Below are 13,117 nucleotides of genomic sequence, written 5' to 3'. Positions count from 1 at the left end.
CGTTTATCGTCTATATCATGAATATCCATACATCTATTTTCTATACCGCTTGTCCCCACGTCGGTTGCGGGCGTGCTGGAGCCAGCCCAGCAGTTATCGGGCAGTCGGAGGGGGACACCCTGAACTGGTTGCCAGCCAATCGCAAGGCACATAGAGACAAACAACCATCCGCACTCACATTCACCCCTACGGGCAATTTGAGTGCTCAGTCGGCATACCAAATATGTTTTTGGGATGTGGGAGGAAACCGGAGTACCCGGCAAAAACCCACACGGGCACGGGGAGAACATGTACCGTATTTTCCGCACTATTAGGCGCACTTAAAAACTTACATTTTACTCAAAAAACCACAGTGCGCCTTATAATGCAGACCGCCTTATATATGGATCAATTGATGAATTTGTTGATCCATACTGGTTGTACACAGTGCTCTACCAAAATGTTTCAGTACGTTTTAGTACGACTAGTAAATTACAAGGTCGCATCACTTCCCAACATTACAGCAACTGTGGTCAGGGGGCGTTACCGAATAGCTGTTGTACCCTTGAGGCTATTTCATTTCAGAATAGGCTGCTCTGTTAATGTTTCGAGTAAATTTACGGATTGATATGGAAGGAAAACATAGGTAAGCAGTACCAATGTGTTAGATCGAACTTTAGTCAGTTCCGATCATTTTATAGGAGATCGTTTGAGAAACACGATTGTTTACACTTTGCTGAGGCTCATGGGGGTCTGCGAGCTGAGGCTCATGGGAGTTTGCGGGTGGCTAATGCTATAATAATAGCTGCTATACGCACGAGGCTATTTCATGTCAAAATAGGCTGCTCTGTTAATGTTTCGAGTAAATTTACGGATCGATATGGAAGGGAAACATAGGTAAGCAGTACCCGTGTTAGATCAAACTTTAGTCAGTTCTGATCATTTTACAGGAAATTGTTTGAGAAACACGATTGTTTACAGAGGGCTCATTGGTTTTTGGCTAGTAGATGCATACCGCAACCCTAGTCAACCTCAGTTTGTTGCAGTATAGCTTCTATTTGATGCGCCTTTTAATCCGGTGCTCTCCATATATGAAATAATTTCTAAAATAAAAAATTCAATGAGGGTGCGCCTTATAATCTAGTGCGCCTTTTGGTGCGAAAAATACGGTATACTCCACACAGGGAGGGCCGATGGAATCAAACCCACAACTTCTGAAATGTAAGGCAGACAATGCCTCACCGTTCCACCCGTTTGCTGACTGTTTTGCAAACTGAACATTACAAAAATGATTGATTCCAGCACACCTGCGACCCCCATGGGGACAAAGCGGTACAGAAGATGGATGGATGGATGGACGGATGGATGGATGGATGGATGGATGGATGGATGGATGGATGGATGGATGGACGGACGGAGGGACGGATAAAACTTTCCTAAAACCCCGAACATGAATCAGTTTTCTGAAAAGTGACCAATTGCATTTGAATGATCAAGACTTGAGCAATTTTGTTGTGAGAAAGCTTGTCTTGAAGTACATACTCAACCAATAAAAAGATGATAAAATTATTTCCTTAAACCCTGAAATTAATTTTCCTCTTGTAAATAAAGCTGAACAATTGCATTTGCATAATCCAGAGTTGAGAATTGACCAATTTTGTTGTGAGAAAGATTGTCCTGAAGTATTTTATTTATTTATTTTAGTCTCAACCAATAACAGCGTAGTTTACTTTCAAAAGAAGAGGCATTAAAGCCCTTTGCATGCGAGCGTTGCGAGATCAGACTTGAGACAGGCTTTTATTGGGCACACATAAAAAAAAAATGGGAGGAATTGTGCATCTACAGGTTGGTGAATGTGGAAACAGCATTGGTGCGAAGGTAAGTCAATACCTGTTTTCGTGTTTGACGTTTTATATGATTTTGGTCCTTGATTCATTTTTCTCTAAAACAAAGACGATGATTGTCTGCAACTTTTATATAATTCTTTTGGTTTAATTTTAATAGCTGTCAAGCCAGCTTTTGCATTTCAATTGAAAACTGTGATGTGGCAGTCATAGGTGTCAAGCGCGTTTTTTCATTTTTTTTTTATTTTAAATTTCTTATAAAACGCACGCCCCTTACAGGCTGGAGTAGTACCGGTGGCAACTGGGCTAGGGGTAATTACACAACAGGTGCAGAATTGGTGGAGTCTGTCCTGGATGTGGTGGTACCGGCTCCGGGCTGAGCACTTTGCTCATCAGCTAAATTCGTGAGGAGTACCCAGACCGCATCATGAACACTTTCAGCGTGGTGCCTTCTAAAGCAGTGTTTCCCAACCTTTTTTCAATCACGGCACACCTTTTCATTGGAAAAAATCTCGCGGCACACCGCCAACAAAAATCTGTTAAGCTCCTATATTAAAATCAGTTATATTACAACGAAACACGTACAGTCCTATTCCTATATATGTATGGAGAGTCGAATAATTTAATAGAAATAAATACTAAATATTCTTTAAATTGTATTCCTTTTTTTAAATAAAAGTGACAGTTTTTTAAAAAGGTTTTAGACGGTGTAAGAAATAAACTATTTAAAGTGATTGTGATTAAAATAAAAGAATCAACGTGATTTTGTTTACTGTTTTAGACTAGGGCTATAAATATTGCAACAATAAGAACAAAGTCACTTTTAAAGACGCTCTGCTGTTCTGACAGCAGCTGAGTGGCTATCATAGTCGAGGAATCTCGACTTGACTGCTTATTTTACGTATGTGAAAAATAACCAATCCAGGTTCTCCGGTTGAACTGCATGCTCTGATTTCCATTGGACCACAAACTGCGTTTTTTATATATTGGACTGCGTCGTGAGCTCGGACTGCTCCGTCCTGGAGCATTGTTGGGATGCGTCGGCAGCGGGTCTGCGAGGCAGCGGAAGAGGGGCCAGCGCGAAGACGTCGGGCCAGGCTTGCGGCCAACCCAGCTCGCCCAGCCGTGCCTTCCATTCTCCTGGCGTACGTTCGTTCGCGGGACGACAAGATGGGTTGCGTTCGCCTGATAGGATCCACGAACCGGACAGTGCGTGCCTGCTGTGTGCTCGTGTTCACAGTGGCCTGGTTGACTGTCATCTTTCCGGACTCTGCTGTGCATCGGGAGCCGCTAGCGTGCTATCACTCTTATATGTTCATCTTCTTGTTTTATTTTTCCTGTGTTGTTTACTTGTATGTGCGTTGTGAACTCTGTCTTGTCGCCCTGGGATAGTGAGAAACGTAATTTCGATCTCTTTGTGTGTCTTGACATGCGGAGGAATTGACAATAAAGGAGACTTTGACTTTGACTTTGAAACGCACCACAACCGTCATAGTGTCTGTCACTGTTAGCAAAAGCACACAGCAACACACATAAACTGAATATGTGCCGATGCAATACAATCAGATCGACACAATATGAAATCTCAAGATTCTCCGATTCTCCACACATGCACGATTAGCAAGTGGCTGACCAGGCCTTGCGCGAACTGACCAGTGGTTTGGCGATCCTGTTTACAATGCGCTCCGTAATTAATATTGGACAATCCCACGGCACAGCTGAACGTCTCTCACGGCACACCAGTGTGCCGCGGCACAGTGGTTGGGAAACACTGTTCTAAAGAATACGACATGCAGCTTGAGCCCTACAATGCTATGCTGTCGGTCCCCCAGCTGATACACAACACAGACAAGACCATCTGCTTTGAAAATGAGTCTCTGTACTATATCTGCTTCCGTATACTGAAACTCACCACTCGCTCCTACGACGATTTTAACCACCTGGTCTCCACCATGAGCGGCGTCACCGCCTGCCTCAGATTCCCTGGACTCCACGACACTGACCTGCGCAAACTGGTTGTCAACATGGTGCCCTACCCCCGTCTGCACTTTCTCATACCAGGCATTGCACCCATCACAAGCAAAGACAGACATCAATACAGGGCCGTCACACTCCACAAGCTAACCCAGGAGGTGTTCGATGCCAGAAATATGATGGTTGCCTGTGACCCACGCCAAGGGCGCTTTCTGACCGCTACTGCCATCTTCCGTGGCCACATGTCCATGAAGGAGGTGCATGAGGAGCTGCGCAGAGTGCAGAACAAAAATAGTAGTGACTTTGTCGGATGTATCCCCAACAACATCAAGACCGCAGTGTGTGACGTTCCCTCTCGTGGCCTCAAGATGGCCTCTACCTTCACTGGCAACAACGCAGCCATCCAAGAGCTATTCAAGCGCATCTCCAAGAAATTTACAGCCAGGTTCAGCCGCAAAGATTTACTCCATTTTTACACAGGTGAGGACATGGATGAGATGGATTTCATAGAGGCAAAATGCAACATGAATGACCTGGTATCAGAGTACCAGCAGTACCAGGATGCTAGTGCTGAGGATGAGGGCGAATTTGATGAGGATGATGAAGATATGGCTTAAACTTTGTCGTCGTAACCCCCACCCCCCCACCCCCACCTCGCTCCCAGCAATTTAATTCATGACACTTGTCCCAAGTCTTTAGGTTTCATTGCTGACAAGTCAGATTTTGTGTATCACTGAAATAAAAGCGTGGCGAGATTTTTTGAAATGTTCGAGTTTTCCTTTTTTTCCAAGCGACCCCGAGCGACCCGGCGAGCGACCCTGCGCAAGGTGGCTGTGTGGCGCACTGGGTAGCACGTCCGCCTCACAGTTAGGAGGGTGCGGGTTCGATTCCACCTCCGGCCCTCCCTGTGTGGAGTTTGCATGTTCTCCCCGGGCCCGCGTGGGTTTTCTTCGGGCACTCCGGTTTCCTCCCACATTCCCAAAACATGCTTGGTAGGCCGATTGAAGACTTCAAATTGTCCCTAGGTGTGAGTGTGAGTGCGATTGGTTGTCTGTCTCTGTGTGCCCTGCGATTGGCTGGCAACCAGTTCAGGGTGTCCCCCGCCTACTGCCCGATGACGGCTGGGATAGGCTCCAGCACTAAGCAGTTCAGAAAATGGATGGATGGATGAAGTATTCCTTTAACACAAACATTTGTGGTATATTTACTATCAATAAAAGCTGCGTAATGTGATTAAAATAAAAGCCGTGCTTCGTTGGGTCAAGTTAATTTGCTTATACACAATCACCAAGATTAGTTGGCAGTGCATGCAACTCAATGCAACGTTCATTAACTACCGTGCGGCGACGCAGACGCTTAGGAATTGTAATTTTGGCAGTGGTCAGTAGGTGGCAATGTTGGCAAAAACTTTCCCACATGGCACAAGTAAGGACCCTTGAGGCAAACGCGAGAATGTAAAAGCACACTTTAAGCAGCTGACCCCAAGCTCTAAGCTTTCTTTTCCTCCAAGTCCTGATATACAACCAACTTTATCAAAAATTGGACCATTCAAGGCAAGTGGAATCGTTTAGCCTAAGTTTGACATTGTCTGTGTGTATAACTGGCCTAATTGATAAATTGTTTGATTGAGCAGCTCAGAAAATGGATGGATGCCTTTTTCAATTTAGAATTGTTCAAATCCGCAGACTTTGGTCTTGTCAACAATAAATACCCTGTGTTCAATGAAAGCAGACTGATTTGATTTACTTTGGAAAACCAAGACCAACATTTTTTGCCCGTTGACTAGTTATTTTGTCACAGACAAATGATTTAGGTTGTTTTATTTACCTGATATGTTTCACGTGTAGGTCTGACGTGTCTTTATCAGCTGTTGAATGATTCAACAGCTGATAAAGACGCGTCACCAGTGATACTCTGATGAAGGCGCAAGTACACGCCGAAACATGTCAGGTAAATAAAACAACCTAAATCATATGTCTATGATAAAAGAACTAGTCAACCAGCGTTCCCTCTAATTTCTCAAGTGTCTGTGCAAACACACCACTGTGTGCAACACCAGATTGGATGACTGAATGAATGAATGACTGAATGGATGGATGGATGGATGGATGGATGGATGGATGGATGGATGGATGGATGGATGGATGGATGGATGGATGGATGGATGGATGGATGGATGGATGGATGGATGGATGGATGGATGGATGGATGGATGGATGGATGGATGGATGGATGGATGGATGGATGGATGGATGGATGGATGGATGGATGGATGGATAGATAGATAGATAGATAGATAGATAGATAGATAGATAGATAGATAGATAGATAGATAGATAGATAGATAGATAGATAGATAGATAGATAGATAGATAGATAGATAGATAGATAGATAGATAGATAGATAGATAGATAGATAGATAGATAGATAGATAGATATTGTCCATGAGAACTTTAACATGCTCGGGGCCGGATTTTTTTAGCGTGACAGCTCGTTCATTTTCTGTCGATCTTTTGCGCTCTCTCGCAATAATGTACCGATCCCCTGTCCCATCGTGAGTCTTTGTACAATTTCAACAGCAATAACATTTCTGCTTAATGTGACTCTTGAGGTAGTCCAATTTCCATTTCTTCCATATTTTTCCCTTCGTAAACTCGCCCGCCACTTTGGCTTCATTGCATGTTATGGAGAGGAGACCTTTCTTATTCGAAAAAGAAAAAATCTCACCCAGTTTCACCGTTTCCTCTTGTAGTTGCACACACTCCGACAACCATCCAATGTCGCTGCTCATTTGTTTCTCCATGATTAGCTAATTTAGCATTTGCATCGCTCGACTCCGCCGCACTGGCGTTAGCTAGCTAACCTGCGCGGCACGGATGGTTATCCATATATGTATGACTCATACATATATGTAGCGTAAGTGAACCATATCATATAATTGGCTGGACACTTATCAATTACTGATTTATCCTACAAAAAGGCACTGGAAGAAAGTCAATCGTCCACTTAATTAGATTACGTCTAACATTAGATATCAATCAATTTATACTGAATTTTATTTTGTGCGCGGAATGGAGTTTCTTGTGCGCAAAGTCTGCGCGACCAGTGCGCAATTGCGCAGCTGAGCAGCTTAGAGGGAACACTGTCGTCAACTAATCTATAAGTGAAGACTAAATGAATTTAATACAACTAATTGACAGATTATTTGAGTAATATAATCGGTAGCTGCAACCTGACTGATTTGAATTGCAAATGCAAAGGTCCCCTTTGGTATATGGAAGGACCTTTGAGTCAATTAAGTTAATTTATCCTAAGCCTGACGCATTTAAAAGTTGCCCAAAGTCGATTTGACCATCTTCTAGCAAGTTTCTGCACCGACAGATTCACATCAGTGAGGACCTCTCCTGGTCCGCAAACACCGCGTCACTGGCAAAGAAAGCTCAGCGCCGCCTGTACTTCCTGCGGAAGCTCAGGCGTGCATGTGCTCCTCAGGCAGTCCTGTCTACATTCTACCGTGGCACCATTGAGAGCGTCCTCACCAGTTGCATCGCTGTCTGGGGTGGTAACTGCACTGAACAGAACTTGAAGGCCCTGCAGCGCATAGTGAATACGGCTGGTAAGATTATTGGTGCTTTGCTCCCCTCCCTGAAGGACATTTACACCTCCCATCTCCCCCGCAAGGCAACCTCGATTGCCAGAGATGTGAGTCACCCGGCTCACTCTTTGTTTGACCTTCTGCCCTCTGGGAAGAGGTACAGGAGCCTGCGCTCCCGCACCACCAGACTCGCCAACAGCTTCTTTCTCCAGGCTGTTAGGGCCCTGAACTCGCTACCCCCTTCTGCGTAGCGTGCGGCACTGTTGCGCTATTTTCGGGACTGTCTGCTGTACGCGCACTTGCTCCTTTTTTTTTTTTTTGCTCCTCTTATTTATTTATTTATTTGTTGTGTTATTTATTCATTATTTATTCAGCACGCTTTTGTTATACTTGTTTACTTGTTTGTCTGTTGTGAGCCATGTCTTGTCACCGTGGGATAGGGGGGAACGAAATTTCGGTTTCTTTGTGTGTCTTTGGCATGTGGAGAAATTGACAATAAAGCTGACTTTGACTTTGACTTTGACTTGGTCCAGCAGAGTCAGTCAGCTTTGTGTCGCTTGACAATGGCCCAAAGGTTTTAAATGACATTGTGGTCAGGCGAGTTGGCCGGCCATGTAAAAATTTCAAGATGTTTTTTGCCGAACTAGTCTTCGCCACCACTGCAAGATGGAATTGCGGATGAAGATTGATGAACAATAATGTGAGTACAGTGTTTTACTTAGTAAGAGAATAAAGTACAACTGAACTCACTGTCCTGCTCCTGTTACCATTTTTGTATACTCTGTTTTATCATGCATGCACTCAATATGCTGAGCGCCATATGTGTGCCTATTTAAGTACAGAAATAGCCTCCATAATCGAGTCTGCTTCTTTTAACCAGAAGCATCTTGTGGGGTGGAAAATACAGTAGTTTGTTTACAATGGCTAAAATTCCTAAATATTAAAAACCATTAGAAATTTGGAGCAAAGATTGAGGGCCCTGTTTTGATGACTGACGTAAATCCTGTACAAGCGTGTGGCATAAATCTTTGCGGAGGTGGGGAGGACCTAATGTTGGGAACAAGGGCAGGCTGGCGGATGTGCGAGAGTGAGTTGTGCCGATGTGGGGATGGTCATGACTGACTTCAATCATGAAAGTGGCTCTTCTCAAGATGGCAGAATCACATCTATACCATCAAATGGGCACTTGTACACTGCCTCCACCTGATCATCCATTGCCTACCCTCATATAACCCTCATTGGAATGATTTAAGAAAATAATACAATGATTCAGAGTGCTTGGTGCTCGCTCGCTCGCCCTTTCAATATTTACGGAGCAGCCGTCTTACTCCATGTCAGTTTTGGCCGTGGTCTAGGCAGGCATAAGGTTAGATTGACTTTCTGCCTCCAAATTGTCGCATCTCATGACACTCCTTCTGCTGCACTTGCCCGCCCAGCTTGGTGGACACCGGTCTGCCAAATTGGTCATTGCGCAGCGAGCCTTAAAATCTGCACCCCGCCTCTGATAAAAGAAAAGATTCCACTTCAAGCACATAGTAGTTGTTGGTGCCAAATCTGTTGTGGGGGTTGTTGTTATTTTTTTTCCAGGACAAAATTAATGAAAACTTAATGTGCAAATACTGGACCTCAGCGTTTGATTACGTACTACAAATGTGCTCTATGAGCAAGAATGTTCAGATTGTCAAAACATAGCCATCTTTCCCTTTCTCTGATATCAGGACAGATGACCCCCTTCACATAAGCACCCTCACACTCAGCTGAGGCATAACCACAGCCATGCCATTCTCATGGCAATTCAAGACCATCTGGCCACATAGAATATCTGGCGTCACCCCCTCGGGCTTAATGGGGAAGAAATGTTCATCTAGGATCCTCATGAGTGTAGGGCAGGCTGTTTTCTCCGTCAGATCCTGGAAGACACATGGCCAGCGCCTAAAGAAGATGGGGAAGTGTGTAAGGAGCATATCCCTAGCGTGGCGAAGGGATTTGGGGCAGGTTCCATGGATCGTCTAACTCGCCTGTGATAATATAGTCTGATGTTGACATAGGCTACCAAGATGGCTTCACTCACTCCTTAGGCCAGCCAGGTCTGACCTCTTCTTTCTCTGACTGCACGGCAGCACCAGCGGTAGCGGCAGCGGCAGTACTGGCGGCAGCAGCGGCGGCAGCTGCAGCAACGGTGGCACCAACAGTGGCAGCATCAGCGGCGGGAGCGGCGGCAGCAGCAACAGTAGATGAAAAAGTACAGGGTCCAGTCGAATGTATCTGGATGTTGTCATTACACCAAGTCACCTTGGCCCCCTGCTAGCTAAATATAGATCTTTTACTGACAGGCCTCTCAAATGTCATGTGCACAATAATACCCATGCTCCACATCTCCTTTCGAACACATGCAGAAAGAGGCTGAGTTGGGGATAGATTTGGAATTTTTCCAATGAATTGTTCACACAAATTCAAGTTTGGGAGGACTAGAAAGGTCTTTGTCCAGATCTTGATGAAAGAACAAGACAGGGTTTGGGATGATTATGTAAGCCTACTAATTAGGGAAATAATAATACATTTGTTGAATCCGCCATGTCTACGTTGCGATCCAGCTACAATGAGAACAGACTCATTTACGTCAATGGCGGCCCCACATCGACACAATCATCAATTGATCTAATCAATATAATTAATGAGACAATTTTTGACTCAAATTTTCCAATACATTGTCAATTTTATTCATTTGAATGTTAAATTTAGTCAACTTTAATTTGTTTTCCCTCGTATACATTATACCCACAGCTCGAGGGTTCCGCAGATATACGTTAAGCACGCAACCGAGACAATAATGGCGACAAGGAAGAGTAGATGTGATGACGTAGTGTGTTCGCTTTTGTGGGAAAGGAAAAGAAACGAAATCGTCGTGACGAGACAGTGCCATTTATAGCTGTTGCAAATGCCCAGTGAAATATAACGAGAACACAACAATTTTGCAATGCAATTCCACAGTTATTATGCCAATGTTGTTAGCCCTGCAGCAGCAGGCCCGGCACACATTGAATGTAACATTACTTGCATGTTTTTATTTAAAGACACAAAGAATACACATTTAAGTCTTTTGATTTTTGGTTTTATAAATAAGGGAATGCAAAAAAAGGTGCATGCGTTATGCAATAAATCGCTGCGTGTCGAGGCAAAAGAACTACACACACGTTGTGCAATTTACTCTAGGTGCGTTTGCTGACCACTCACACAGAGATCTCCATACAAATACTCATTCGTTGCACCAAACAGCGATGACTAGTACATGAGCACATTGCAGGGGGTACATGGATTTTATAATCTATTTGACCCACCAAAATCAGAACACAGGGGAAAGGGGAATAATCTTTCTTGAAGTTTTTTTTTTATTTTTTTAACTACACTACACTATAGAGCAGGGGTGGGCAATTAATTTTTACAAGGGGCCACATGAAAAACCTGAGTTGTGTCAGAGGGCCACACCTCCGATAACTTAAACCTGCTCAATTTTCTTCCATTGTAAAATGCACTAAATTATTTATTTTAAATAGTTGGTACTGGTAATTAGAAGAATACAATTATTCTGTTTATATTTATATTAAGCTATGTGAAATTGTGGTGTAAAGGTCAAATAAAAAAAACAATTATTAATCACTACAATTTATTCTTAACTTCTTTAACTTTTCCTCAAATGACAAAGCCGCTCCATCTCTGGGTGTGAAGTTTGATAAAAAGTCCTTGTTGGGCTTGCAGTTTTTGCTAGCAATGCATCAGTCTCTGATGCGCCCTGTTTATCAGACAGATGTATTTTTTTCTCATGCTTGGTCGTGTAATGGCGACTCAAATTATATTCTTTAAACACAGCGACCAGTGTACCACAAATCAGGCACATGGCTTTAGCTTTATTTCTGTAAAGAAATACTTGGCAGTCCATGTCTTGTTGAAAACACGGCGCTCCTTGTCAACTTTTCTTCGCGTTAGCACACATTTTGAGGGCAGCATTACTTCGCGCTGTTCACCTACACGCACAGCTCACATGCACGCACGCTACATGGAAGTGCGACGCCTTTCAAAATAAAAGCGAAACAGTTGTATTGTACGCACGACACAATTTTTATTTTTTTTTTTTAATTACGATTGGCCTCATGCGGGCCGGACAGGGACGCACAAAGGGCCGGATTTGGCCCGCGGGCCGTAATTTGCCCAGGTTTGCTATAGAGGTTTGCTGCCAGACAACATGTAGACTAGCTGAAATATTTTTTAGAATATGTAACATAATATTTTACAGAACAATTACAGCAGCAGGATAATTGTGAGAATATAGTTTGCTACTTATATACATATCTTTTGCTCCACAAGCGTTTTTTTTTTTTACATTGATGTTTTAGTGCATAAAAGGAACTCTTATTCTGATAAGAAAATTAGAGTATAAAAAAGAAGTTGCTATTTGTGTTGCACTTTATGCTAAAGTATAAGGCAAGGCTCGAAGGCAAGCGTCTGGTGGCCGGGCCTTCGCCCATGGGGCCCGGCCGGGCACAGCCCGAAGAGGAAACGTGGGTCCCCCTTCCCATGGGCTCACCACCTGTGGGAGGAGCCAAAGGGGTCGGGTGCAGTGTGAGCTGGGCGGCGGCCAAAGGCAGGGACCTTGGCGGTCTGATCCCCGGCTGCAGAAGCTGGCTCTTGGGACATGGAATGTCACCTCTCTGGCTGGAAGGAGCCCGAGCTGGTGTGCGAGGCAGAAAAGTTCCGACTAGATATAGTCGGACTAGCCTCCACGCACAGATTAGGTTCCGGTACAAGCCCTTTCGAGAGGGGCTGGACTCTCTTCCACTCTGGAGTTGCCCACGGTGAGAGGCGTCGAGCAGGTGTGGGTATACTTATTGCCCCCCGGCTGGGCGCTTGCACATTGGGGTTCTCCCCGGTGAACGAGAGGGTAGCCTCCCTCCGCCTTCGGGTGGGGGGGACGGGTCCTGACTGTTGTTTGTGTCTATGCACTAAACGGCAGCTCAGAGTACCCACCCTTCTTGGAGTCCCTGGAGGAAGTGCTGGAGAGCGCTCCTTCTGCAGACTCCATCGTTCTACTGGGTGACTTCAATGCTCACGTGGGCAATGACAGTGAGACCTGGAAGGGCGTGATTGGGAGGAACGGCCCCCCCGATCTGAACCCGAGCGGTGTTCTATTACTGGACTTCTGTGCTCGACACAGACTTTCAATAATGAACACCATGTTAAACATAAGGGTGTCCATGTGTGCACTTGGCACCAGGACACCCTAGGCCGCAGTTCGATGATCGACTTTGTAGTCGTGTCATCGAATTTGTGGCCGCATGTTTTGGACACTCGGGTGAAGAGAGGGGCGGAGCTGTCAACTGATCACCACCTGATGGTGGGTTGGCTCCGATGGTGGGGGAAGATGCCGGTCCGACCTGGCAGACCCAAACGCTCTGTGAGGGTCTGCTGGGAACGTCTGGCGGAATCCTCTGACAGGAAGAGCTTCAACTCCCACTTCCGGCAGACCTTTTCCCACGTCCCGGGGGAGGCGGGGGACTTTGAGTCCGAGTGGACCATGTTCCGCGCCTCCATTGTTGAGGCGGCTGACCGGAGCTGTGGCCGTAAGGTCGTTGGTGCCTGTCGTGGCGGCAATCCCCGAACCCGCTGGTGGACACTGGCAGTAAGGGATGCCGTCAAGCTGAAGAAGGAATCCTATCGGGCCGTTCTGGC

General features: G+C 45.1%; 1 protein-coding gene across 4 annotated transcripts; it reads left to right on the top strand.

Annotated features, from left to right (window-relative positions):
* The first annotated feature begins 360 nt into the window (after positions 1 to 360).
* On the top strand, positions 361 to 11,519 carry LOC148398392 (tubulin beta chain-like). 4 transcript variants are annotated; one of them, XR_015858468.1, is made up of 3 exons: positions 361 to 1,857; positions 7,291 to 7,414; positions 7,480 to 11,519. XR_015858468.1 is itself a non-coding variant. In XM_088375171.1 (2 exons), exon 2 carries the CDS (start codon positions 3,614 to 3,616, stop codon positions 4,412 to 4,414), a length of 801 nt encoding a protein of 266 aa, XP_088231297.1. In that variant the 5' UTR covers positions 361 to 1,857; positions 2,749 to 3,613; the 3' UTR covers positions 4,415 to 7,171. The 4 variants fall into 4 exon arrangements, 2 of the variants coding, with proteins under 2 accessions (XP_088231297.1, XP_088231296.1); XR_015858467.1 differs by having other exon boundaries at positions 7,180 to 7,414; XM_088375171.1 differs by lacking the exons at positions 7,291 to 7,414; positions 7,480 to 11,519 and adding an exon at positions 2,749 to 7,171.
* The last annotated feature ends 1,598 nt before the right edge of the window (positions 11,520 to 13,117 follow it).

This window comes from Syngnathus floridae, chromosome 5 (assembly GCF_059516105.1).
Source record: "Syngnathus floridae isolate MCC-2025c chromosome 5, RoL_Sflo_1.0, whole genome shotgun sequence".
Taxonomy (NCBI): domain Eukaryota; kingdom Metazoa; phylum Chordata; class Actinopteri; order Syngnathiformes; family Syngnathidae; genus Syngnathus; species Syngnathus floridae.
This window is presented reverse-complemented; position numbering and strand designations above follow the sequence as displayed.

What these genes read in the sequence shown, in the direction of transcription:
- LOC148398392 (XM_088375171.1), top strand. Translation starts at nt 3,614, where the DNA reads ATGCAGCTTGAGCCCTACAATGCTATGCTGTCGGTCCCCCAGCTGATA.